At 50.2% G+C, this 24,504-nt stretch overlaps 12 protein-coding genes across 12 annotated transcripts; 4 read left to right on the top strand and 8 right to left on the bottom strand.

The window, feature by feature from the left end:
- Positions 1-507: 507 nt before the first annotated feature.
- On the top strand, positions 508-2,440 carry EURHEDRAFT_463967 (uncharacterized protein; the record flags this gene model as incomplete). Its single annotated transcript, XM_040784923.1, has 4 exons — positions 508-1,009; positions 1,050-1,373; positions 1,437-1,742; positions 1,872-2,440. Coding segments are annotated over 4 exons (1,701 nt in total), but the record flags the coding sequence as incomplete, so codon positions are not given.
- Positions 2,441-3,782: 1,342 nt separating this feature from the next.
- On the top strand, positions 3,783-4,718 carry atfB (bZIP transcription factor atfB; the record flags this gene model as incomplete). The annotated part of the gene is made up of 1 exon (XM_040786637.1): positions 3,783-4,718. One exon carries the CDS (start codon positions 3,783-3,785, stop codon positions 4,716-4,718), a length of 936 nt encoding a protein of 311 aa, XP_040635464.1.
- Positions 4,719-4,798: 80 nt separating this feature from the next.
- EURHEDRAFT_416051 (sugar porter family MFS transporter) lies at positions 4,799-6,801 on the bottom strand. Its single transcript, XM_040782853.1, has 2 exons — positions 6,564-6,801; positions 4,799-6,497 (listed from the first exon to the last, which is right to left on the bottom strand). The coding sequence occupies exons 1-2, from the start codon at positions 6,769-6,771 to the stop codon at positions 5,050-5,052; spliced, it is 1,656 nt and encodes a 551-aa protein (XP_040635465.1). The 5' UTR covers positions 6,772-6,801; the 3' UTR covers positions 4,799-5,049.
- Positions 6,802-7,507: 706 nt separating this feature from the next.
- Positions 7,508-9,393, top strand: EURHEDRAFT_463992 (arylsulfatase; the record flags this gene model as incomplete). Its single annotated transcript, XM_040784928.1, has 2 exons — positions 7,508-7,659; positions 7,713-9,393. 2 exons carry the CDS (start codon positions 7,508-7,510, stop codon positions 9,391-9,393), a joined length of 1,833 nt encoding a protein of 610 aa, XP_040635466.1.
- Positions 9,394-9,502: 109 nt separating this feature from the next.
- On the bottom strand, positions 9,503-12,364 carry EURHEDRAFT_405707 (uncharacterized protein; the record flags this gene model as incomplete). The annotated part of the gene is made up of 4 exons (XM_040780404.1): positions 9,503-11,419; positions 11,472-11,783; positions 11,844-12,174; positions 12,234-12,364. 4 exons carry the CDS (start codon positions 12,362-12,364, stop codon positions 9,503-9,505), a joined length of 2,691 nt encoding a protein of 896 aa, XP_040635467.1.
- Positions 12,365-13,113: 749 nt separating this feature from the next.
- On the bottom strand, positions 13,114-14,040 carry EURHEDRAFT_518117 (uncharacterized protein; the record flags this gene model as incomplete). Its single annotated transcript, XM_040786638.1, has 3 exons — positions 13,114-13,458; positions 13,498-13,931; positions 13,974-14,040. The coding sequence occupies 3 exons, from the start codon at positions 14,038-14,040 to the stop codon at positions 13,114-13,116; spliced, it is 846 nt and encodes a 281-aa protein (XP_040635468.1).
- A 14-nt stretch (positions 14,041-14,054) lies between these two features.
- On the bottom strand, positions 14,055-16,754 carry EURHEDRAFT_226967 (Zn(II)2Cys6 transcription factor). Its single transcript, XM_040778033.1, has 3 exons — positions 16,462-16,754; positions 15,471-16,406; positions 14,055-15,424 (listed from the first exon to the last, which is right to left on the bottom strand). Exons 1-3 carry the CDS (start codon positions 16,465-16,467, stop codon positions 14,450-14,452), a joined length of 1,917 nt encoding a protein of 638 aa, XP_040635469.1. The 5' UTR covers positions 16,468-16,754; the 3' UTR covers positions 14,055-14,449.
- On the bottom strand, positions 16,755-18,454 carry EURHEDRAFT_464199 (putative iron-regulated transporter; the record flags this gene model as incomplete). Its single annotated transcript, XM_040784941.1, has 6 exons — positions 16,755-17,033; positions 17,085-17,594; positions 17,642-17,799; positions 17,848-17,887; positions 17,936-18,105; positions 18,163-18,454. The coding sequence occupies 6 exons, from the start codon at positions 18,452-18,454 to the stop codon at positions 16,755-16,757; spliced, it is 1,449 nt and encodes a 482-aa protein (XP_040635470.1).
- A 268-nt stretch (positions 18,455-18,722) lies between these two features.
- EURHEDRAFT_463987 (mitochondrial 37S ribosomal protein mS47) lies at positions 18,723-20,396 on the bottom strand (the record flags this gene model as incomplete). The annotated part of the gene is made up of 3 exons (XM_040784927.1): positions 18,723-19,940; positions 20,013-20,174; positions 20,271-20,396. The coding sequence occupies 3 exons, from the start codon at positions 20,394-20,396 to the stop codon at positions 18,723-18,725; spliced, it is 1,506 nt and encodes a 501-aa protein (XP_040635471.1).
- A 258-nt stretch (positions 20,397-20,654) lies between these two features.
- Positions 20,655-21,857, bottom strand: EURHEDRAFT_486246 (mitochondrial 54S ribosomal protein uL4m). Its single transcript, XM_040785563.1, has 2 exons — positions 21,694-21,857; positions 20,655-21,633 (listed from the first exon to the last, which is right to left on the bottom strand). Exons 1-2 carry the CDS (start codon positions 21,775-21,777, stop codon positions 20,839-20,841), a joined length of 879 nt encoding a protein of 292 aa, XP_040635472.1. The 5' UTR covers positions 21,778-21,857; the 3' UTR covers positions 20,655-20,838.
- Positions 21,858-21,988: 131 nt separating this feature from the next.
- Positions 21,989-23,311, top strand: EURHEDRAFT_464154 (mitochondrial 54S ribosomal protein mL38; the record flags this gene model as incomplete). The annotated part of the gene is made up of 2 exons (XM_040784937.1): positions 21,989-22,520; positions 22,587-23,311. 2 exons carry the CDS (start codon positions 21,989-21,991, stop codon positions 23,309-23,311), a joined length of 1,257 nt encoding a protein of 418 aa, XP_040635473.1.
- A 147-nt stretch (positions 23,312-23,458) lies between these two features.
- On the bottom strand, positions 23,459-24,045 carry EURHEDRAFT_380716 (putative mitochondrial inner membrane protease subunit 1; the record flags this gene model as incomplete). Its single annotated transcript, XM_040779327.1, has 2 exons — positions 23,459-23,638; positions 23,686-24,045. The coding sequence occupies 2 exons, from the start codon at positions 24,043-24,045 to the stop codon at positions 23,459-23,461; spliced, it is 540 nt and encodes a 179-aa protein (XP_040635474.1).
- Positions 24,046-24,504: the final 459 nt, after the last annotated feature.

A 24,504-nucleotide genomic window follows, 5' to 3' on the forward strand; every position in this document is an offset into this window, starting at 1 on the left:
AATCCTTTCTCCTATTGGACCTCGACCACGAACAATGACGACTCTACCAACACCCCTAGTCTCGACAAAGATGAGGTGGATCGGCTCTCGTGGACGGTTATACAAGATAACGGAATCGAGATTGTTTCTCAGAAGACGACCCCAGCGCCTACGACGGAAGCAGGCTTCAAGGACTTGATCTACGCTGATAAACCCGATGCCCAAGAAGCCAAACACTCCTTGGGTCGCCAAGTGGGACAGCCCGGGTCCATTAAGCAGGATCCTCAGGGAGACTCGAAGCTGTCATGGAGAGGGTCAATAAGATTGAGTGGGATCAAGACACTTCTTCGCTCGCGCAGACATCGCTATTCTGACTTGAGTGAATCGGACAAATTCGACTCTACCATTGAACATCCAGTGCAACGTCATAGTCACCTGGGCGTCTTTACCCATCTTTCAGATACTGCTGAGAATCATCATGTCGGTACTGAGGAGACATCCACGCCCACACAAGAATTCAATAGCCAGCTTGCGATCCTCGAGCAACGAAAAGTCAGCGACAAAACCGTCGAAACCATGGAGTCATTCGAATCAGAAAAAACGACTTCAACTGTCTGCCGTCACCCGTCAAAATGCCCGGCAGTCCAGGCCATCCTAGAGAATAGGGGATATGTCTATGAGGAACCATTTGGTGATTTTCAGCAACCATCCGGATCCAGCCATCTGTCCACCGATGCGGCAAGGAACGCCAACACAGACCCCAGGAGGCCATCGATTTCGGAATACGGAGATGATAATCTTTGGGAGGACCATAGCCTTCGCTGTAGCAAGCGTCGAGCCGGTAACCTACCACGGAGGAGTTCCATTTTCAGAGACATCTCGAACATATCGAATGAAAGCACTTGGTCTGCCCATATCGATCAACAGAAGACCGTCAAGGCGTTCAATGATATGGCTGGCCAATTGTGCTTGCGTCCTGTGACATTTGGCGAAGAAGCTAATGCAGGCAAATGTAAGTCCTCTTTTCAAAGTTCTTTTTGTTCGAATGGCATCTGACACGGAACCTCTAGCCCAGAAACCTGATGTCAGCGGTGCAGATAAGCTACATAAACGAGATAAGATACTTGGTCGAATAAGAAGCATGCGGTCCAATATCCAAATGAGGTCTCAGTCCGTACCACCGGAGGCGGAGCAGCGCAGACTGCGTCGAATGAAGACTTTCGCCAACCTGTCGTCTCGTTCCGATCCGTTCTCCACGCTGAAGGGCAAGTCGCTCGAGACACTCGCACGATTGGGAGGTTACAGCTATCTCAAGCCCCAGGCGGACTTTGCTCCTGCAGTACTCAAGCTCCCTGTATGTTTTGCGGCGACTGCGACATATCTGCAAATCTACGGTAGGCGATTCTTTCCATCATTCGCTAAATGAGTTTCACTAACCAAGAGGCACCACACGAAAGGCCACAGGGTAGAGAACCTCTTTTTCGACCCCGGCGACCTGAAGACCGCATCCCGCATATATGAGCACTTCGCACACCAGGTCTTATCAGCAGAGCGAGAAGAAGACAGGATCCAGATGACTATGCGCAGTAACCAGATGCCCATGGATATAATCGAGCCATTGCAGCGAGATACAACCCCTGAGCAGCCACCGCCGTATATTTTGAGCGTGGCCTGGGTCTTCAAGGCATTGCTAGCGGGCATCCCCGATGGAATTCTAGGATCCAAGGAGCTCTACCAGGTTCTGGTGGATATTTCGTACGGACGTCAACCATACATATTCAGCAGGCGGAAATCAAAGAACCAATCGAAAGCACAGCCAGAACCAGAAGTGAATCGACAGTCGAAATCGGAGACAGAATCACAGTCGAAACAGCAGCCAGTATCACCGTTAGAGCAGATCAAGTCACAGAAGCGGCCGGATGATTGCTTGGAGGGGTTGACGCCATGGGAACACACCCAGACCAAGGCGATCGCGCTGGCGATCCTGTCATTGACAAGCAAAATGCATCTTGAGCTCATCTGTGCCGTATTTGGGTTGTGCGAGGTACTCCTCCACGAGGTACAGCGACACATTGAGGATCAATGGGTGCGTAACATTCCGAGAAAACAGCAACTACGACCCAGCTGGGCAGCGGGTCTCCTGGATGTGGATCGGTTAAGTCGGACGTTGGGGCCTTTGCTGGCCAACCGGACGTCGGATGGAGAGGAAGAACTCTGTTCCGAATATCGGACAGTGCCCAGTGCGTTACAGGAGGAGCGGGTGGTGAGGATGCTGTTAGAGCATTGGCGCGGCGTGAGTCGACAGCTGCGATGGTGGGAACACTGCGGTTGTCCTCCGGAGCGGGTGATCTTGCCGCCCGAAGAGGAGGAGCAGAGCATGAATCAGGACGAACAACAAGAGATGCAAATCGAAGGAGGGGGAGAGGAACGTCGTCCGTTAAACGCATACCCTGATGTCTGATTGGTTGATGGGGTGCAGTACGGGAAGTCGAGACGGTGTTTGGTGCGATCATGATGAAATCAGTGGCTGGTGTCTCGCATTGTGACTGGATACCTTGGGGAGGGGTGATATTTTCCGTGGTGTTATTGTGTGTATGTGTTTACAGCTGTCTGAATCTGCCGCAGAGCCGTTGAGGGCTTATGCTTCCATGCTTCCACGCGCTAGGCACGGAACGATTGGTTGATGGGGCGGGAAGGAATCAGGAAGGATTGACTAGAAAAGTACCGTGCATAGAGAATTCTCACTACAGTTGCTCTTCGAAGCTAGGATGTGCGAACCTCGTCCATGATAATCCGTGCTCCGTATCGAGTCCAAGATAGTGAAAGCGATGGGCCCCATCACAGGTGAATCAGGCCTTACAAGAGAGAAGGGAACTAAATTCCGGGTGGGTATACCCCGTACGAGGTCCACTGTGTATGGGCCGCAAGTGTAGAGCAACCGTGGAACCCGAGCAGAGCTTCTGAATCGCCGGCAAAAAAGTCCGACTAAGAAACTGACGATGACGAAACCGAAAAGGTTAGTAAGGAGTTCTAGAAATTGGTTTTGTTTGTTCCTCGTTCTCGTCTTGCTCTCAGACTTGTTCTCTTTCTCTTATGTTGCTAACGTAGAACACTGTGTAAAGGTGTGTATAGTGAGCGTTAACCGAAAGAGGCATCGTCACGGACCGAGCAGAGCTCTGCTTGATAGTAGTGGATGACAGGCGTCTTCCATGGTTCTATACACCTGGAACTCGTCCCCGCCTGTACATGATGTCAACACTTTTTGTACCTTCTTGGTCTCGGCCTTCAAAGAAGATCACTAGTGATTTAACATCCGACCAATCAGTGACCAACACTGGACAAGCAATCCTGTTTAGAGCTGGATTTTCTTACCCTATAACCTCATCCATTATTTATCGTTATCTGTGTGGATGAGACACGTCAGGAGCCTTATATATATATATGTATATACGATTGTTCCGTGGTTGCTGTAGGACTCCCATGGTTACTGCCTTGCTACTACCTGTTCCATCGCTCTTGCCTTTAAGACCTAAGGGAACAATAACTTCTTCGCTTCCTCTGATTTTCCATGTCCGGTTCCCCTCTTTCTACTTTTTCCCTTTCTTCCGCTGTCAACGGCCCGTCGTGACAGTTCCGCCGTTGGTTGCATCTTTAAGCGTGCTCTCTTCCTCCATCCAAACATTGCCTTAGATACCAACCTTCACTCATTTCTCTATTCCTCGTCTCCATTCTTTCCTCCTTCGCCAGAAGTCATGTCACTCAACATGCTCGATCAATCCAACTACGCACGACACGGTCTGTCTATGCCGGAAGGCGTCAGCCCTGGCCTCTCCTCCGCCCTGCAGGGTGATTTTTTGGGCTTGTCTCTCCCCGAAGAAGAAAACCACTGGGGTCTCAGTCCCATCTCACCATGGAATGGCAAGCACGAGCAGGCCTTCATCAATTCCAATTTGGAGAGGGATTTCAAGAACTCTCGTGTTCGCAATGGCCAGCCTACCCCTCCACCATACGATGACACCCGTGCGTCTCAAGAATTCTACCCGCCTTTGCCTCAGTACCATATTGGGGCTTCTACCCCGACATTTCCTGACCATGGTCATCGTCGAAGCTACAGCGAGCACTCGGGCTATGAGGACGACCAGTCTTACGCCGGAAGCAGCAGCAACAGCAACAAACGACGCAGGACCTCCAGATCGTCTGCCATCGACTTTGACGACTCTCACCCGGACCGTGCCAAACGCGAGAAATTCCTCGAACGGAACCGCTTGGCTGCGAGCAAGTGTCGCCAGAAGAAGAAGGAACACACCCAGCAGCTTGAAACCCGCTACAAAGAGCAGTCTGACAAGAAGGAGTCACTTGTGTCGGAGATTGCTCGTTTGCGGCACGAGATTCTAGGTCTCAAGAACGAAGTGCTGCGGCATGCTCAGTGTGGAGACGAACCCATCAAGCTCCATTTGGCTCAGATGGTCAAGAGGATCACCTACAACGACACCAGCACGACGGCGGCCGAGTTGTCTGATGCAGTGGATGCCGTGTCGACCTCGGAGGAGCCGTCTACTCCAACGGCCCAGCAGCAACCCCAGCAGAGCCAGCAGCAGGGTGTCATGTCCTTTGGTTTTGACGATGCTTTGCAGCCTGCGGTCTTGGAGCAGCAGATGCGTCGGGATTCCGAAGCATCCCTGGTTTCGCACCCGTTTTCTTCTTCGGAGGATAACTTTGACGACTTGATCAATGTCTGATGCGTTGGATCTTGTCGCTTTTGCTTTACGTGATACGAACTTTTCTTCGGTCTGAATCGAACAAAAAGGGTGGTTAATTTGTTATTTTTAGCAGGGCGCGGGTGGATTATGTATCTCTAATGATTGTCTCTTGATTTCTTTAGCGAGGATTGAGGCGTCTGGAGTTTGGGAACGGAAACTTGTTTTTGATCTTATACCGCCATGAGTGATGGAATGAACGACCACGTTGCTTTATTGCTGGGATCACCATATATAGTATTCAATTATGTGATTCAGCGCGATTCTGCAGTATTGATCTGGTATCCAACGTAACTGTACAGTATATACAAGTCTATGACCGCAAGGGGGTCTGTTCATCTCCCTTGGGACCATCCTCATCCTCACTCAACGGGAGATATGATGACCCTTCGAACAGCGCCGTAATCTCCTCCAACGTCTTCCCCTTGGTTTCCATGAGAAAGTAGAACACAAACCCAGCAAAGAGCAGATCCAAGATCCCAAACAACAAAAATGTGGCCCACCCAATCCCCGCCATGATGTACGGCGTAGTAGACGACCACAGGAAATTAAACAGCCACTGAGAAGCCACACCAAACGCAACGCCCGGTTCGCGGATACGCGTGGGGAAAATCTCCGAAATGCAAGGCCACGGTAACGGGCCCCACGACAGGTTGAACGCGATGATGTTGAGATAGATCAGAAGAACCGTTATAAGTCCCGCTGTTGGTATACCGCCGTCGTCTTCTGTTGATGACGGGGACAGCGGTTCAGGAGGCGGATTCGCTTTGACCACAAACGCAGTGATAACCATACAAACGGACATAACCACCGCTCCGTAAATAAGACACGGTCTACGACCAAATCTCTCCGCAACGAAGACCACGAACACGAAACATGCGATTACTTTGACACCACCGAATACACCCGTTAGTAGGAGATTCTTATCCCCCGGCCCAACGAGCATAGCGAAGAACTGTGGACCAAAATAGGCAAGGGCTGTGGCGCCGGTGGACTGTTGCGCGAGGAATATAGTGAAACCAAGGAATAAACGATGAGCATTCGGTTTGTGAGTGACTAGTTCGGAGATGTGGAAGTCCGCGCGGGTCTGCAGTTCGGAGTCGACCCCTGTTTTGATGGTGTTGAATTCAGCGTGTGCGTCTGTGCTTCCGCCGCGGATCCAGAAGAGACTGCCCCATGCTTTGTCTCGGAGGAATTTGCTGTGTTTGGAGTCGTTACTGCTGGCGCTGCGGAATAGTAGCCAGCGCACGCTTTCGTGAAGGGTTAGCATGCCCACGCCCATCAGGGCCCCGGGGACGAGTTGCAAAGCCATTGGGATTTGCCATTGCTTTGAATCCAACGTTGGCAATAGTTTAACGACTGCATAATCCACCCAATACGAGACTAGAATCCCAATGGTAAACGTAAACTGGTAACAACTCCCCAATCTTGCCCGGATCTCTTTCGGACTCATCTCACCCAAATAGATGGGTATAATCGTTGCAGACCCCCCAATCCCAAGACCACAGATGGTCCGACCAAGATAGAACGTCATCAACGACCCTGAGCGAATCGTCTCAAGCACAACGCCCGCACAAAAAATCCCCGAGCACACCATCATGGCTAACCGTCGTCCGTAGCGGTTTGTTAGTGGCCAGATGGCGAAGCAGCCAATCAGCGCACCGGCTTGCTGGATGCCCACCGCGATAGAACTGACGCGGGTTTTGGCATCGTTGCTGAAGTTGAAGTCTTGCTGGAAGGAATCAAATGTAAGGACACCGCCTTCAGGCCTCGGGGTTCAATGGTCAGTTACGTTACTTTAGCTTGGTCATGTTGGAAGAAACCCACCGATGACTCCAGAGTCGTATCCGAATAGCGCCCCGCCACAACACAGCACAGCTGTCAGCCAGTATATCCGAAGAGCAGCCTTACGAGCAACACCATGGTCATTACTACTATCGGTATCCCTATGTATAGCAGTAGTATCAGGTGCCACCCCCGGATCACCAGGATCCAGTTGGGGCACTTGACGATATGAAGAGGGAGATCCAGACATTCCAATGGCACATGACAGGTAACAGAAGCTTCTCCCCTTTTGGACAAGTTGAAGCTATCCACCAACCCCTGGCCGCGTTGCTGAAACGATTATGTCAGCGGTGATGACGTAGCCGATAGCCGAGCTGTGCAAGTTGTGGGGAGAATCACGCCATGATAATAAGAATACAAGGAGTGTGTTATAACATGAATAGAGGGAGGGGGGGAGAAGACTGGCTGTGAGAGAAAAGAGAAAAAAGAGAGGGTCAGTTAAGGGGAGTGTGGTAAATTCAACCCAGACCGAGTTCACTGGGTTTCGGGGTTAGTTGTGTATAGCACGAAATAACCCCAGATTAGATATATTGAACATTCAAATGATGTACCTAGTAGTTGATGCCCCAATTATCATGATCTGTTTTCTTCGTAGAGTTATCCCGGCTAATGTAACTATATGAGCATACCGCAAGCCCTAAGAGGCAACAGCACGGAGAATCTCTGTATAAATAGTCCATTCCTATTATATGCGAGGAGCTATATATACTCTTGTTATATGAAGTGAGGATTCTCTGGTTGAAAAATGGGCTACGAATGAAACGGTGGACGAATACTCGTAAGTACTACGCACTTCACATACCCGATAGAGAATACTAGCCGACAACCGACGGCCGAGTACTGCAATGCTATATAGTCCGACATCTCCTCATTCATATCAGTTTCATCCCATCTTCTACGGAGTGTACATTCCTTGCATACTGGTCATGCCTCGTCCTAATTTCCTCGTCGTCGTCGCTGACGACTTGGGCTTCTCTGACATCGGCTGCTTTGGCAGTGAAATCCGCACGCCCAACATTGACCGTCTTTCTAATGATGGTGTCCGGTTTACCGATTTTCATGCTGCTGCTGCATGCTCGTACGTATTTCTCTCTATACTATGAGGATATCCATTGACAATGGATGATGTAGGCCAACTCGTGCCATGATCATGACCGGCACAGACCATCACATCGCCGGCCTGGGTAACCTAATCGAATGGACCAACATCTCCGGTCAAAACGGCCCCAAAGGCTCACAGATGAGCACTGCCCCCCAGCGTGGTATGCCAGGGTACGAGGGCTATCTGAATGAGCGCGTCGTCGCTCTACCTGAACTTCTCCGTGACGCAGGCTATCACACCCTCATGGCCGGGAAGTGGCACCTGGGTCTTACGCCGGAGCGTTCGCCGCATAAGAGAGGGTTTGACCGGTCACTGGCGCATCTACCTGCTTGTTCGAACCATTATGCGTATGAGCCGCAGTTGCAGGGGAGTGATGAGACGCCTACATTCCTGGAAGCGAGCTATATCGCCCTGCATACGGAAGATGATCAATATGTGAAGAAATTGCCCGAGGGGTGGTATTCGACAGATGGGTATGGGGACAAGATGGTGAACTACCTGAAGGATTGGAATGAGAGCAAGAAAGACAAAAAGGACAAGGACCGTCCGTTTTTTGCTTACCTCCCCTTTACAGCACCACATTGGCCCCTCCAAGCTCCTCGGGAGTATATCGACCACTACCGTGGTGTTTATGATGAAGGCCCGGATGTCCTCCGTCAGCATCGTCTGCAACGTCTTAAGGAGCTAGGCATGATCCGCGAGGATGTCGAGGCACACCCAGTCGTCGCGGAAGAGGTCAAGGAATGGAGCGACTACACACCCGAGGAGCAGAAGCTCTCCTGCACGGCCATGGAAATCTACGCGGGCATGGTCGAGTGCATTGATGCCAATGTTGGCAAGGTCGTCGACTACCTCTCCTCCATCGATGAGCTGGACAACACCTTCGTCTGCTTCATGTCCGATAATGGCGCTGAAGGTGCTGCCTACGAAGCCTACCCTCTCGTCCAGAGTGGTGTCTTACCGCATCTGCAAAGGTACTACGACAATTCACTCGAGAACCTCGGCAACTACAACTCGTTCATCTGGTACGGTCCGCGCTGGGCGCAGGCAGCCACCGCACCATCTCGGTTATACAAAGCCTACACTACCGAAGGTGGTGTGCGAGTGCCGTTTGTAGCCCGGTTCCCACGCAACGTCGACTCATCCCATGCCCGTAACCACAACATCACCGACCAGTTTGCTACGGTTATGGATCTTGCACCATCCATCCTCGATATGGCGGGTATCCCCCATCCTGCCCCAACCTACCAAGGCCGTGAAATTGTCCCCATGCGTGGCAAGAGCTTCTACCCCTGGGCCCGTGGCGACACACCCCGCATCCACGAGAAAGATTTCATTCAAGGCTGGGAAACATGCGGTCGAGCAGCATTGCGCTTCGGCGACTGGAAGATCGTCTACATACCTGCACCTAAGGGCCCAGAACGATGGCAGCTGTACAACTTGGTAGAAGACCCAGGTGAGATCCATGACTTGGCCTCGAAGAATCCCGAGCGGTTGCAGCAGCTGCTCAAGTTGTGGGATCAGTATGTCCTCGAGACGGGTGTTATTCCTTTGAATCCGGATTTGGGAACATTTCTCGAGGCGACTGAGGCGCAGATGCCTGAGAATGCTTGGATGGAGTATGATTACTGGAAGAAGGGTGCAAGGGATGAGCCGGAGAAGTTTATGCGTACGCCGGCTAGGTTTCAGCGGTCTGTGAAGCAGTTTTAGTCGAGCGACACTCTAGATCCTACATTTATGCAACACCAAATTGGTTGATGTCAGTTATCAAATGCCGGAAAGGTATCAATAATTCCATTTAGGTATCTAATAAGTGGTTTCATCGCATAACAAGTCCCGAATGCCCTCCGTGGTCCCCGAGTGTAGTATTCACCAGCTGAGCAACCCCATGGCCATTTTCATTAGTTGATCCCGTACGACCTCTGTCGCCTGAACTGACATCAATCTGGTCTGCATTTAAAAGAAGCTGAGCGACTCCTTTTTGGTCACTTCCAGCAGCCTTATGTAGTAGTGTCCAGCCATCGTTAGTCTGTATCTTAATATCAATCTGATCCGTATCCAGCAGCTGTCGAATAACATCTTTATAGTTATCCCTACCAGCCAGTTGCATTGATCGCCTGGTATAATCAGTCTTCTGCTTCTGCAAGGTGGAACTTGCCGCTGCATGGTACTCGCACATGCTCGATGCATATTCGAGAAATGGATACTTCCGATAGTAGTGTTCCAGTCTTGCATCGTGTTTTCTGAGCAAACCATTGATCAAACCGCCTTCGATCAACCCTATGCCGTTCATATAAAGCTGGCACAATTCGAACATGTGAATATTCGCGTTCTCCAAGGAAGTGTGAAACCAATCAACGCTTGACCCTTGCAGCAGAAAATCTTTGACTGATTGATGGCAGAAGTCGACCGTCGCTTCGTCATCTTCGCCGGCGATATCAACGATAGAACTGCATGAGGAGCATATGTCCAAGTAGTCTTGAATGCTCTTGCTGTCCAACACAGAGCCACTTCTGTGTAGTGCAAACGCAGCTGCTATTTCCTTCTTCTTCAGGGGGTGCTTGGCAGCGAGAAGACTGAGCAAAAGAAACTGTGCATCTTGCCTTTCCTCCACGCTGATACTTCGGTTCAAGATCCTGGAGTATATCTGACCAAGAGTGCTAGGTAGCTCACCAAGCTTTGTCCAAATTTGACTTTTATCCGTGTCTTGCAGCTCACTGAGCATGGAAGATACCCAAAGGAAGGTACCTCCAGCTCGACCTGATAAGGATTTCCTGACCTCGTCTTTCAGGTCCTCCCCATAGAACTTTCGCGATGCCAGTTCATCAACACTTGCGTTGATATATGTAGAAATATCGGGATTGACTTCACTCGAGGCTCCCATCTTCAAACAAGTTCCAAGACCATATAGTTCAAATTCAATGTCCCTTATCTCTGGCCTATATGTGACAAGTAGCTTTGCGCTTACCGTTGGCTCCTTTTCGATAAGTTCGCGTAGTAAAATAAGTAGAGTTTCGCGGGCAGGCGCTTCGCACTCATCCAACGCATCAATGAGGATCATTACTTCCCCAGTTCCCTTGTCTCGAAGCATGTCGATAAGCAAGCACCAGATTGTTGATAGATCCTTGAACAGAGCGTCAAAAAAGTCGGCTTCCCTTTGGATCGCTAATTGCGCGTTGATATAGCGAAAGAGTTCTTTTCTTTGCAGAAGCAGTTGCCAGATAAGACTTCGGAGAATCGCAGTAGGTTTTCTTCGGCTTTGGTGTTTGTTATCGCAGTGAAAGTAAATAAACACCTTTCTGGGATATTTCTCAGCCTCCTTATTCAAAGTCTCGACCAGAAAGGTGGACATCATCGTCTTCCCGCTACATGGGGGGCCGACGATGCAGAGAAGTTGCGAACTCTCGTTGGTTCTCCAGGCAGATAATTCTTCGCGCTTTAAGATCCAATGGCAAGTATGCTCCGTTCGTTCCCCTTTTTGCATTTTGATATCATCTAGGATGTTTAAGGGATGCTTTACCTCCATCTTTTCTCTAAGGTAGCTGAGGGAATCATGGTTGTTTGCCCGGCGATGCTTGAGGTTTTTCTCAGCGTCGCGAGCTATTCGTACAATTTCAGGATACACTCGCTGAAACGAAGGATCTTCCAGTCCATAGAATTTGTTGATCTTGAAATGGTCTGCGGGAAGAGATTTGCTGAAATGACCATTGATACAAGCACTGGCCTCTGGTACAACCTATATAAATGTCAGGAAGCATCAAGAAGGGTTATTGGTGCCCAGTGCATACCAAAGTCCTTAAGGGAAGTCCTACCCTCGACGAATAATCGGTCACATGCTCCTCGAAGAAACATACAGCAGGGACTTTCACAGTATAGAGCCAGGCACTAAATTGCTGTAAACGATCCAGTGAAATCCAGGAAAACTCTTCGAGCTCCTTCAAGACTCTCTTCTCGGATGAAGATGGCGTAAGCGATGCGGCCAAAACACCCCAACTTGCTGCAGCACAGCCTCGGAAAGGTGTACCAAGGAATACCACACCAACCGTCCACTCGGGAATACCAGTAAACTGTGACCATCGAAAGGTGGCGGAGACAAGAGCCTATTGAAATTCGACGTAAGCATGAACTGAAACCCAAACTGCAGATTTATCAGTACTAACTTGCTCTATAACAATTCCCCCGAGACTGTGACCAATGAAAATTAATGGTCGACTGCTGCCTTGCTTGTTGCGGTGGGCACTCAGAAGGTATAGTAGATTGTTTGACATATTGGTGAGTCTCGTGCACCGGTTGGTCATGAACCAGTCTGAGCCATAATTGTAAGTCATAACCCGACAAGGGATTTCAGCTTGAGCCAGCTTCATCGGCAGCAATTCCTTCAGCCAGTTGAAATGCTTCTTCGGATACCCAGAGCCCCCCGGGGGGTTATTTTTTGGTTGCCAGATCCAGGCATAATCTGGGTTCGCCCCAAGGCCGTGTACGGCGACGATGCTAAACGATAATCAGTTAGGGCATATCTTTGGAAATGCTGGTCATAGGGCATAAAGTACTCAATAACCGCATTTTCATCGTCATGCAAGACTTGTATAGGCTGATTAGCAGGTGGCGGGGCGCCTTGAGATGTCTTTTGGGGTCTGGTAGAATCACTGGAGAGAAAACCGGTCAGTTTAAAGGGAGCCATTATAATAACAGTTAAGTCCTTGCGAGATTGGTTTCTGATCCTAGTGTTATTCCGGTATAATTGCGGTATAATCCCAGTATAAACCTAGTCTGACGGAGCTTGCCGGAGTTGTCCCGGTCGTGTTGACAATTTCGAACCAAACTGACATGGCGGATGATAATAATGGCCGATATAGCTTATATATCCTCCATTTTGAATAGCAGAAACTCAAAAATAGAAAGAGGAGTCGGTGGGACTGTAGGCTGTGATCGCTTCGCACCAAGTACAGCACAGCGCATGGAGAATCAAAGGCTGACTGCCCGTTCCATACACCTACTTCACTCGTATATCCAGAAAAAGCAACCATAAGTGGGGTGGATATCCCCGCTATGCAAAGTACGGGACACCCCGGCGCTTAACACGATGCCGGGACTGGGACCCTGGCCATTCAGAGATAAAAGTTACTCCGGTGTATAATTTGGAACTCAGAAGCGCGTGTTGGTCAGTTCTGCATTGGTTGAAGCGTACAAGTAGAAGTCTAGTCAAGGCGCTAAGTCTGGAGAAGTCCATGCGATCGTGTTCTGACGTTACGGAATCTTTCCTTCTCGTATACCACTGTCACTATCCAGTTGCTCACAAAAATGCAGAAAAAAAATAAATATAATGAGCGCAATGGCAATCAGAGGGCCCAATATAGAGAAGACAGTAAAGCCGAATGATGCAGCTTGGAACGTATTGCTATGCTAAAGAGCATCCGTAGCCAGCCCAACCTACATAGCAGTCAGGACGAGTGCAATATATACCGTTGCAGACGCCAGCCATGCAAGGTTATCCTGAAAGAACCCCTTATAGTGGTCCCATTGCGGCATGTAGCCGCACATAAAGGCATTCTGCGAGAGACGGTAGATCTTGTTAAGGCGACCAAGGCGTAATTCTCCATAGGCAAAGCGTGCATCAATCTCGGGATAGATATGTTCAGTATCGAGCTGGTCAACAAAAGTCCTCCACCCTTGCCACTGTAATTCTTCTGGAAGAAGGTGCTTCTCCTTCGCAATGCGAAAGTCGCTCTCGTGCATGATCAATGCGGCGTAGGAGAATAGGAAACCGAGCGCCCGCTTTCAAAGCCTATGATTGCATTGTTCAGATCCGTCTACTTTAGGGCAGTGGCAGCCTCTCGCGCAGGAAAGGTAGTCCGTCCAGAACTGAGGCTCCAGAAGAAAGCGTGGGGTTGGTTTCAGAAACATCCGGCCGGTCGTCCAGACGAGATGCATGTCCATTCGTTCCGTGATAAAAATTTTCCGCGAGAGCAGAATCTGATAATGCAGAGGACGTGGTGGCATGGGACGACCTGCGATCCACAACCAGTGCATAATCTTATCCAGTCTTTCCAAGTTGAGCTCTCTCTTAATGCAATTCAGTGGGGGACGGCGGCCCGAGGCCACCACATCATCGGAATCTGTACGAAACGACGCGGAAAGCAGGAATTGGAATGAGAGGTCCTCCTGCAAAAGCTTATGAGCATGGTAGCTATAGTCACCGCTCGTAAGGAGCCGGATGCTGAATGGAGGTGACTGAGGTGAAATATCAGCTTGGTGTGCTAGTTAACCATGCAACAACGGGGATGTAGTACCTGGCCTCTTTGCACTGCCATTTCGAAAGGAGTTGGCATCCGTAATCTTTCTCAATCTAGTCTCCATGATTGGTAGGCATCCTGTGTATATATACCTTCGTGTATGGATATTACTGCATCCCATATTATTGCTGCATTTAGCGCCGGGCCCCGCATGCTTAGCAACTGCAACATTGACCAGCCACATCATTATACGTGCGAAGGATTGCAGAAAATGTAAAAGAGACTGCAAAAGGACAGGTTGAATGAAAAAGGATGCTAGTGAGAAAAGCCTCTCTACCTCCCGATTAGGAAACCGCTAGCTCCATCACATATCCAACATTCACATCGTAAACCACCCTATCCAAAAGTATTCCTTTGCGTCGAAACTGTAATGCGATGTTCTTGAGTCAAACGAGACAAATTTGATGGCGCATTTACTGAAGCTACGGAAGAAAGCGAACGCTCTGAAGCCGGTACTACCGTATTTTAGGGTATCATATCATCACGAAAGAATCAGCAAACAATTCCCGTCTTACGCATCGCGAGTCCGCTCCCGTCCGAGATTCATCCTGCCGTCGTGTCATTTCCTCCAGCAACATCAGCGCCTGCGTCACATTAGGATGTCTCTGCTGCGGCGCAGTCGCATTTTCGGCCATCCGTCGCATCTCCTGTACAATCCACCTCCGCTGCTCTAACGATCCTTCCAGACCGGCCACAAATAATGGCCAGATGAAGCTCATCGGTACCAGATTTCTTTGGTCTTGCTGAGCGGTCTCAGCTCTCGCTAGCTGGATGATTTGGTCCACTGCACCATGCACTCGGTCTGTCCGGGGATAGATAGCAAACGCAACCCGATGCAAGTATATGAAGCTGGCAAGGAAGTTGGCTACATACTGCCGAAAAGTCTGACAAATTTCGATGGCGACAGATGGGCTCAGTGTGTCGAATAGTTCTTCTGGTTTATCATATACGTCCATCACCCGTGGCCGGCGGTTCCAGAGAGTTTCCAGGTCTGCGCCAACCTTGTGTGCGATCTGCAGGACTTCAAATTCGTCATTAAGTGTCCCGCGACTACGGTGGTGAAGATCGATGTAGATTATGCGCCGGATGATTTGCTGTGCTTGGACGTAAAATCGAAATATGGGTCCCGCAATAGCATCATAAATGAGATAGCCCGGTCTAGTAAGTAAATCCCTGCCATCGTCGGGTTCCTTTGCTCGTGCAAAGTGCAGGCTGCCAATATCTGCATGCCAACTCAAATCAGGCTCCGAAAGTTGGCCTAATTCGACAAGGGGATCGCCATCGCGGCCTGCAATTAATGCCTTGACGTCCAGCAAGGAAACCCACGACGCTGTCAGGTGGGCCAGTCCGGTCCATGACCTTGTTCGATTGCGGAATCGTCGGAGCAGTAGATATGCAGAGTGCAGAAATGAGGCCCCGGGATGGCATAAGTCGGGGGAAGAAACCAGCTACGCGTTTTAGACAGGTAGAGTCAAATAAGATTGGGCAACGTACCTCGGACAGCATGAGCAGAAATATTGCCGCAAATATCCTCTTCAGCGTTGACTCGTCAACGTCTCCCAGTGTACATTCTTGAATGCCCAGGCTGGCTCGTCGATGATACGTCGGTGCCAACCTCCATCGTTTCCCCTCCATGATCGCCTTGTGCAAATCTGCGTAACAATACACAGCATTCAACAGTGGGATGGAGTCGAGTGATTGCGATAACAAGGCTGGACGCGCATATTTCCATTCCATACTGACTGGCCCGAAGATCGTCGGAAGCGACTCGATTTCCAGAAAATGCATCAGTAATTGCTCCTCATATGTCGCTTGAGTTCCGTTCTCCGAGACTGTCATCTCCGGTGTCTCTGGCTGGTTTCCGTCTATGGTTTCTGCCGAGACCCCATCGTTTATCGATGTCTGTTGCTCGCCAGGACTGGCCAACGTCGGACTGATAAAGTCTGACACCCCATTGAGGATATTCAACTGCTTCTGTCCCAGTTCAGATGTAATCTCCCCGATGAAACCAAGCATATCAAACGGTCCCGCCAGGCCCGACCCTCTAGCATTATCACCTGTCCCGAATTCCCGCTGCCGTTGCTCGTCCGCTCGTAAAACGGTATCCAAGAAATTGACACTCGGACGTCCCGGAGTCTCAATTGTTGACGTCGCTTCGACTGACACTGTCGCTGGTGTCTCTGCTGCCGGTACCAACGGTGGCCCCGAGGTCCCTGGACTCTCGCTCTCCGAAACCGTAGCAGTCCTACTCCGTCGTCGCGGTATGGCCCTCCCGAAAAAGAACTGGTCGTAGACGCATCCCAGACGGAGTCGGGAGCAATTGGAACAGTGTGGTTTCGCTTCGTCGCATCGGACCTTTCGCGATCTACAAGTCAAGCAGCCTGTTCGTCTTCGCGGGCCGGAGCGACCTGTTCCCCGTGCTCTTGGGGGCTGTGCTGGTTAGCCTGTATCTTTTGGCGCAGTTTTTAGTATATGCAGGGATTACCTCCATCGTAGGCTCGTCTGTAGGTATTTGTGAAGAGCAGACATGGCTGTGTCGAAGTCGATCGAGTGTTGCTGATTCGGGGTTGATGAATCGAGTCCCCGCAATGGCGGCATCGGAGGTGTTTTGTATACTCCCGAGTATATGCGGTTTCACATGCGAATAAGCTAACAGTGCTATCAGTCAATAAAATATAGGTTTTCTAAGCTGTTGGTGAATAGCATTGTAGTATGAGACAATTGTTGAGCTACCCTCACAATACATCTGAGCAGGATCTGCATATATAAACATACAATCTAATTATGCCGTAAATCCAAAGAACTGCTCAGCCTCTCCATCTTATCAGTCCCATAACAAAACTTGGACAAATGCAGCAGATGCCCTCGCTCCTTTCGAACATATCCTGCGAAGCAGATAAGTGCTAGCACGATAGCCCCGTAGCTGATCAACACCGGATACTTGAACTGCTCCGGTCGAGAAAATATGATGGTTGTCGCAAAGGACAGTAGCTCGAAAACGTTCTGCAGTGCCATCTCGGTAGAAGAGAATCGGGCTCGGGCGTGTTCATTGATATTCTACGGCAATTAGCTTGAAGAGCTGGGAAGGGAAAGAAAGGAAATGCTTACCTCCTGCACCAAAAATTGCACTGCAAGATCAAAGCCCCAGAGACCAATCCGACTCAACGAAACACCAGCAACCAGACTAGCTGCTACCATCCGGGAACTCGGATCAAGAAAAACATAACCCGCTGCGGCAGCGGCCAAGCAACAAGATTGCCAGTTGAGAAACCACAAGCCGGATCGAATGGGTCCGATTCGGCCCATGGTGAATGGCGCTGCCCAAGTACCAGAAAGTTCCGCAATAACGGAGCCAATTCGCATGCCACTAACCTCGAGAGGACTGAAGCCGGTGTGAAGCAAGTAGGTGACCATGGTTGCGCCAAACGAGAGCACAGTTAGATAGAGAAGGCTCAGGGAGAATGACGCCAGGAATACGGAATGAGAGCTGTATTCTCGCCAAGGGATGACTGTGGCTTGTCTGATGTAGTCGACTAAGCTGTGTGTTGAGGATTCACTTTCTTCCAGAGTGATATCATCGTTTTCATTTCGTGCCAGTTCTGGGACTGTTTTGTATACCTGATAAACGTCAATGAAGATAGGATGATGATCTAGAGAATGCCTACCTGCGCAATAGCAACATATTCAACCACAACACTAGCAGCATTCATTCCAAAAATGGTCCAAATGGCAGCCTTCGTCGACAGTCCATCCAAGAGGGAGATAAACACCGGTGCCAGCAATTTGCAAAAGAGATCTATACGTCTCATAGATGCATTCAAATCTGGACTAGTCAGTTACGTCCATTCGGGTTAAATAGGGCATACCGTACCTTGTCTCGACACATCAAGACTATCTGATATCACGACAGCCTATGACAGTCAGAACGGTGCAACTCATGAGGATAAACCAGAACATACCCAGTCACGCTCGACAGACACCGCATTAGCCATGGCAGCCAATTTCTCCACGCAAGCTAGCAGGGAGACCCCAACGAACAAGCCATGAGACACAATTGTGGGCGTTTTTACCATCTCCCAAATGACCACGAAGCATGCGCATGAGGCAGCAACGGGCACTCTTTGCCAAACTAGGCCGATATTAGTATCATAAGCCATTCATACATATTTAGGTAATTGAAGAATACCAATAGATTGTCGAACAGCCCTCAATCGGTTCGCCCGATCCACTACCGATCCCAACCGGGACGAGCACACCACAGCAGATAGCGAACGAACCAGCGCATAAACAGAGGCATACAGCAGTGTTCCTTGAAATATGGAGGACAGAAAAAGCACAGCTCCGAATTCAAACATGCGCGAGTTCCATGTTGATAAGAAGTGCGAGATGTAGAGCCGGATCAAAACCCGCTTAGGTGACCGGGGAGATTCAGAATCTGGGCTTGACAGTAATGGCTCTGCAACGCTTGAGCTCTCCATTGGCGGTTCTTCGGGTTCTTCTGACGGCATTTTGTGGCTTTCTACATCACTTGAAAAATTTTGAATTACGGGTGTTGGTGTTGACGTTGTTTAAAACGACAAAGAAATCACCGATGCCCATCACTGGCTATCACAAAGTGGGCTGATGTTCCACCAAGGTCGTTCTACAGGCTCCCATGACATGCGAGATCCCGCTAAATATATGTAGAAAAATTGAAAATAATATAACTATGCATTCAATAAAATACACTGGGGATAATTGGTTTCATTAAATTCTCTCTGAGTCCCACTTCAATCCTCCCTTTCCGTCGCTGACCGTCCGACGAGCGAGAACCTCGGCCACCTTCTCCTTCACACCTTCCTTCTGACCCCATTTGCTGACAAATTCGTTGACCGTATCGTTTCGGCCCTTCGATGTATCCCGGACAAACCGCTCGATCTCCTGTTCAGAGGGAAGAGCGTACTGGGCATGGGGGTATTTCTCGAAGTTGGCATCGCCAAATAGTTCCATCCGAGATTCGCCCTTCGGCAGTTTGAAGAACGAATCAACATACTCGTTGTTCACTTCACTGAGAGTCGCGAGCTGCCACGATGCCTGGCGCGGCGGCTTGGACATGAGTCGGGCCTTAACGCCCTCCACAAAGTCTGGATGTCTCATGAAATGTGCCGCAATTCCATGCTCACGCTGGAAGGTCTCGTCGATAGTCCATTTCTTACCCAAGCGCAGAGCGCGCAGAGCCACCTTGAGAGACGTGGGAGACCGGATGGACAGGGTCTCCAAGGTCTTCTGCGCCCATTCCTTCTGTTCCGTTTCTCTCTCAAGAGCCTGAAAGATCTCCTCCACATTGTTATACCGGAAGCAGCGGTCGATGGCATTCCGCAGGTTTCCGGCCAGGAGGATAGGCTCCTCCTGCACGGAGGGCAGGCCCGTGGAGAATTCGGAGATGGTCTGGTTAACCAGGTTCAATCGCTCTCGCAAGTTAGAGTAGTCCTTGAAGACCAATTCCGACAGACGTTGCGTCATGTTGCCCAAAACGCTCGAATGGATGTAGTGAGTAGCAATGCCGGAATACAAGGACTGCACACCCTTCAGCCGCTCCGAAGTCAGAGCCAGGTAAGTTCCAATTTCACCGTCAAGACGGGACAGGAAGAAAGACCCTCCAACGTCTGGGAAGTACCCAATGGTGGTCTCGGGCATGGCGAACAATGTCCGCTCTGTCGCAATTCGGAAAGGAGCGTGCACACTGAGACCGACACCACCCCCCATAGTAACGCCGTCCATGACGGAAATGTAAGGTTTCCCGTAGCCCGCGATAGCGTGGTCGAGGCGGAATTCGAGTCCAAAGAAATCGGACGACTTCTTCTGTCCTTCGATACCCTGCTCATTCTGCAAAGCCAGAGCAGCAACATCTCCTCCTGCGCAGAGAGCCTTCTCCCCAGCGCCAGAAACCATGATCACATTTGCCAACTCTGATTTCTCCCATTCCTAAACCCATTCAAATTATTTAGCAACCGGTCTCTTCCCACGCAACGCCCACTGTAGTCCCGGGGTGCCCACCTTCAATCTGGGGAGAATTTTCCGTGCCATCGAACCGTTCAAGGCATTAAACTTTGCAGGTCGGTTCAATTCAATCAATCGGACACCGTAGAGAGAGTTAAAGAGGACATCGTCGGGTTCGTCCCCTTCCTGGGGTTTGGTGAGCTCTGCCAGTGTTGACATCTACAGCTGTTAGCCCGACTGTCCAAGAAAATAAACATATACAAAAACACGCAGAATAACATGAGCAATACTCAAATACCATCAAGCCATACGTACCTTGGCAGGAGCTCCGAAAGCTGGGTTGGTCAATTTGGCGCGAAGAGGCATAGCAATGGATGGAGAAGCCCGCGAGATCCAGCTCGACGGCGTAGAGAACCGGGAGAGACTGTTTCGAAGTAACATCAAGAATAGATGTGAAGGAAACAAACTAAAAGAAAGGAAAGGAAAGAGACAGGGATCAGAGGATCAACGAACGGCAAAGGCTGGTTCTTCTTCTCCGCTTGACGAAAGACCTCGGGAGTTTTTTTCGCGGTGATGATTTTCCCCCGCCGGCAGCGTCACAGCAGCCGAACCACAACGTTACCACGCATGGAATGTAGAAAGACAAAAAGCATTGGTTTGAAATATGTATCAATTGAACTTCTAGAATTATTAACTGGTGTTCTACGTGCATGCTATGTCGTGGCAATATCCCATAGTTCTAAGATCCGGTTAAGCGGGATTGACGGCAATCGATACAACCTGTTGAACTGTAGAGCGTCTAATTGTACATGGCAAAGATACTAAGAACTAAAAACACAAAAAGGTCCATATCGTCAAAGTCACATCACTCAATTCCCCTCGTTTAATACAAAGCCCGCGCGGGCTTGCTGTTCAAATCCTTCGAATGCGTCGCCAACAACCTATCCAGCGCCTTCTTTTCGATAATCAATCGGCCAGTCTCCAAAATATCCTTAACATCGACATCCGGACGGTCCAAGATCTTCGCATGCTGTCCCACCTCGCGAACAGTCGAGAATAGATGTTCATCCAACTGTTCTGTGATCAGCGTAGAGCGGCCAAACTCCCGGCCCCAGTTGTTGACCTTGAACATATCCGTAATGAGATGCGGTGTTGCGTCCTCGGGAATCGAAATCTCGTTGTCCAGGATAATCAACTGCCCCCGCTTGTACCGGTAGCTGAGGGCTATCCGCCATGCCTGGTCGTAGATCTTCCGCGGCAAATCAGAGGAGAAATCACGGGGCTTAGGACCAAAGGCAACACCACCACCTTTCCGGATAGGCGATTGCTTGTTACCAACACGTGCCCGACCTGTTCCCTTTTGCGGCTGCAACTTTCGGTGGCTTCCGTGCACTTCGTCCCTCCACTTGGTGTTCGCGCTACCTTGTCGGGTTTTGTCACCTTCATATACAACTGCTCGGTGTAGAATGTCTTTTCGGAGGGGCATCAAGAGATGGTTTCTCGAGTATTCGACGAAACGGAGGGGTTCCATGGAGGGGAAGTGGTATGCGGTGGCCTTGACCGGCTCGGGGTTCAACAGGGGATTCGAGGCGATCGGGGCTTCTCTGGTAAGATATTCTGTCGAAGCTTGCGTCTCAGTGGCCGTCGATCGCGATACGGAAGTAGAAAGGCATCGTATCTGCTAGCATTGCACTCGTTAGGACTCAATCAATTCTGAGAAAAAAGCAATTGAGCGCACCGTTGTCGCCTCGGGCCTGGCGAAAAATCCACCAGGGCTCCGCGATAGCCACCGGAGCATGCGAAGAGCCTCGCTTCCCGGCATTGTTCCAATATTTTGTGTAAATAATGTCGTTGTCCTTCGTGTCTAGCGACGAGGCGACAATAATCACCGCAGAGCAAAAGTCGGGCGGTGGATGTTGGGGCTTGGCAGAAAAAAGTTCCGTCCGCCAGAGATCACGAAGTGCGCCAAACACCACTTCCGGCCACGCCCTCGTCTCGAATTACAACCCCTCCACTCTTATTTTACTGCTACGATGGCCCATTGCGAGCGGGTGTCGAAGCCCTTGCTTCAATGCCTGCGGAGTACCCCTACGAGGGGTCTTCCTGGCTTGCAGTCGGCACGAGCCTTCCACTCCACCTCGGTGGCCCGCGAAGATGCTCAGGTCGAGACCAAGAGTCAACCATTCCATAAATCGCCTGACCCGGAATTGGTGTCGAGTCCTCGATTGGAGCGACGGCTTATGAGACAGGGCCTTGCTCCCGTGGGTTCTCGTCGACGTCGAGCGGCATTGCAGAACTCCCCCAACGTCCCGTTTGAGCAGCTGCCCTATCAATGTTTCCAGGAGGCACGGAATATCTTGCAGGCGGATCGGATAGAGAAATTGAAGGACATTGAGCGGATCAGGGAAAGAATTGCTAGATATGAGACTCTCAGTCCTGAGCAAGCCGGTGGGAAGCAGGTGCAGAACTCCAAGCTGGGGGCCTGGAAGGAGCATCTGGAGAAGCTGAAAATTCAGGCGGACATTAATGACCCAATTGTCAAGAAGAAATTCGAGGATGGCCAAGGTGTGATTCACTATACACGCTAAGCGGAGGTTGAACGTAACGGATGCTAATTGCTTTCTTGGTTAGGTGACATGTCGAAGCCCATCTACCGTTTTCTGGCCGATCGGAAATGGAGAGAGTATCGACGTAAGATTCTCGTCCAACGAATCACTCAGATGAAGGTGATTCCCGATGTGCTCCCTCACTGTGACCCGGTGGTGGACGCCAAGCTATACTTTGGCCGCGGTCTGATCCAGCCGGGAGACTTTGTCGACTCCAAGGCCAGCACAACCCCACCGAAGCTTGATGTGCAGATGTTTGAGGGCGGCAACAAATTGGTGACCATTGTGGTGGTCGACCCCGATGTACCCAATATGGAGAAGGATGGCTTTGACTACAGAACGCACTACCTCGCCGTCAACGTGCCCTTGTCAGCCACTTCGACCAAGGTCGATCTCTCCAAATTGTCAACTGAATCCCAGGTTGTCCTGCCTTGGGAACCACCGGTTGCACAGAAAGGCAGTCCGTACCACCGTTTGTCCCTTTTCATTTTGGAACAAAACAACTCGCAACCGTTGGATTTCGCCGCCATCAAGGCCAAGGAGACGGAGCGTCACAACATGAGTCTCCGGCCACTGCAGACCCGGTATCATCTGAAGCCGATCGGAGCACACCTGTTCCGCAACCAATGGGACGACAACACGCTGGAAGTCATGAAGCAGATTGGGTATCCCGAAGCGGATATTGAGCTCCGTCGCAAGAGGGTTGAGCCTCTTCCTTACAAAAGGAGAAACCCTTCGACGATGCGATGATTTCCTCTTCTTTTTTGAGTATCAAATGTTATATCACATGGTTCGTAAATCTGTATTGTACAATGAAGATGTATGAATATGCGCAATGAATTCCGCAAAACTCCTAACTCCTCCCAAGGGTATCCTCCGTATGTTTGTAGGCATTGATCACTCGTCAGATAGTTCAGTTGGTTGCATTGGATTCTGCACCCATTGCATCTTTGACAAAGGCCAGACACGCGCAATAATCTTTCCATTCACAAGACCTAACGGAACGGGGCCATAATTTCTCGAATCTCTCGACCAGGGGAGATTATCACCAGCGAGATATACATGACCTTCGGGGACCTACTCACACGTTAGCTCTGAACAGACAAAATCCCAGCAATGCTCACCTGAATCATCTCCCTATCCACCCCAACATCCGTACTAAACGCCGGGTCCTTACTGACAAAGTCCCCCGGCATCCCAAGCACCCTCTTAGCTCCATTGACGCCCAAAAACGACGGATGGTAGAACCGCACCACATCGCCTACCTCAATCCCGCGTCCATGCTTGTGCCACCGTGAAATAAGCAGATAGTCACCCCGGGGACTGAACGTGGGGTACATTGAGGGGCCTTCGCTGAGCTGCACGGTGATCAGATGCTCCCAGATTAGGGTGCAGGCGCAGAAGAGGCCGACGCCGTCGAGGGCGAGACGAAAGGCGCCACCGGGAGTTGAGCGGCGCAGTGTTGAGCGAATGAAGTGATCCATTAGGGCATTCTTTTCTTCTATTGTCTCTTGCTTGATCGTGGGGTATCGATTTGTTGATATTGCTGTATCGGAGGTTCGGCGCCGATGGGTCACGTGCACTATCATATAAATTTTCTTGTGCGGAGATTTTTCTTCTCCCACCAACATAACTCTCAAGGAGTCTTTAAGCACGACACTCCAATTGAAGACCATGCCTTAGTGAGCAAGGATGCTTGATGTTGCATTCTACTCACTAATTCCTTTGATTTGCTCTGATACAATTGAGTAACGCTTCTAAAAATGCTAGAGCTCGTCGTCGCCGAAATACATAACCAGGACGCGCGAGTGTGGACAGTGAAGCAAGAAGAACACGAGTCTCTATACCATACGTGGTGAGATATCCCGTTCGATCTCCTTCAGCTTTGACCCCATTTAACTATGGGACTGGGAAGCTGGGGAGTGAGAGGGAGACACTATTAG

Source organism: Aspergillus ruber, assembly GCF_000600275.1.
Source record: "Aspergillus ruber CBS 135680 unplaced genomic scaffold scaffold00031, whole genome shotgun sequence".
Lineage (NCBI taxonomy): Eukaryota > Fungi > Ascomycota > Eurotiomycetes > Eurotiales > Aspergillaceae > Aspergillus > Aspergillus ruber.

Bases quoted from the DNA above. Each gene is read 5' to 3' on its own strand.
- EURHEDRAFT_226967 (XM_040778033.1), bottom strand. The intron at 15,425-15,470 runs GTACGTTGCCCA...TAAAACGCGTAG, and splicing joins TTCTGCTCATGCTGTCCGAG to CTGGTTTCTTCCCCCGACTT.
- EURHEDRAFT_486246 (XM_040785563.1), bottom strand. From the start codon at position 21,777: ATGCCGGGAAGCGAGGCTCTTCGCATGCTCCGGTGGCTATCGCGGAGC. The intron at 21,634-21,693 runs GTGCGCTCAATT...CAATGCTAGCAG, and splicing joins CCAGGCCCGAGGCGACAACG to ATACGATGCCTTTCTACTTC.
- EURHEDRAFT_416051 (XM_040782853.1), bottom strand. From the start codon at position 6,771: ATGTCTGGATCTCCCTCTTCATATCGTCAAGTGCCCCAACTGGATCCT. The intron at 6,498-6,563 runs GTGGGTTTCTTC...CGAGGCCTGAAG, and splicing joins ATACGACTCTGGAGTCATCG to GCGGTGTCCTTACATTTGAT.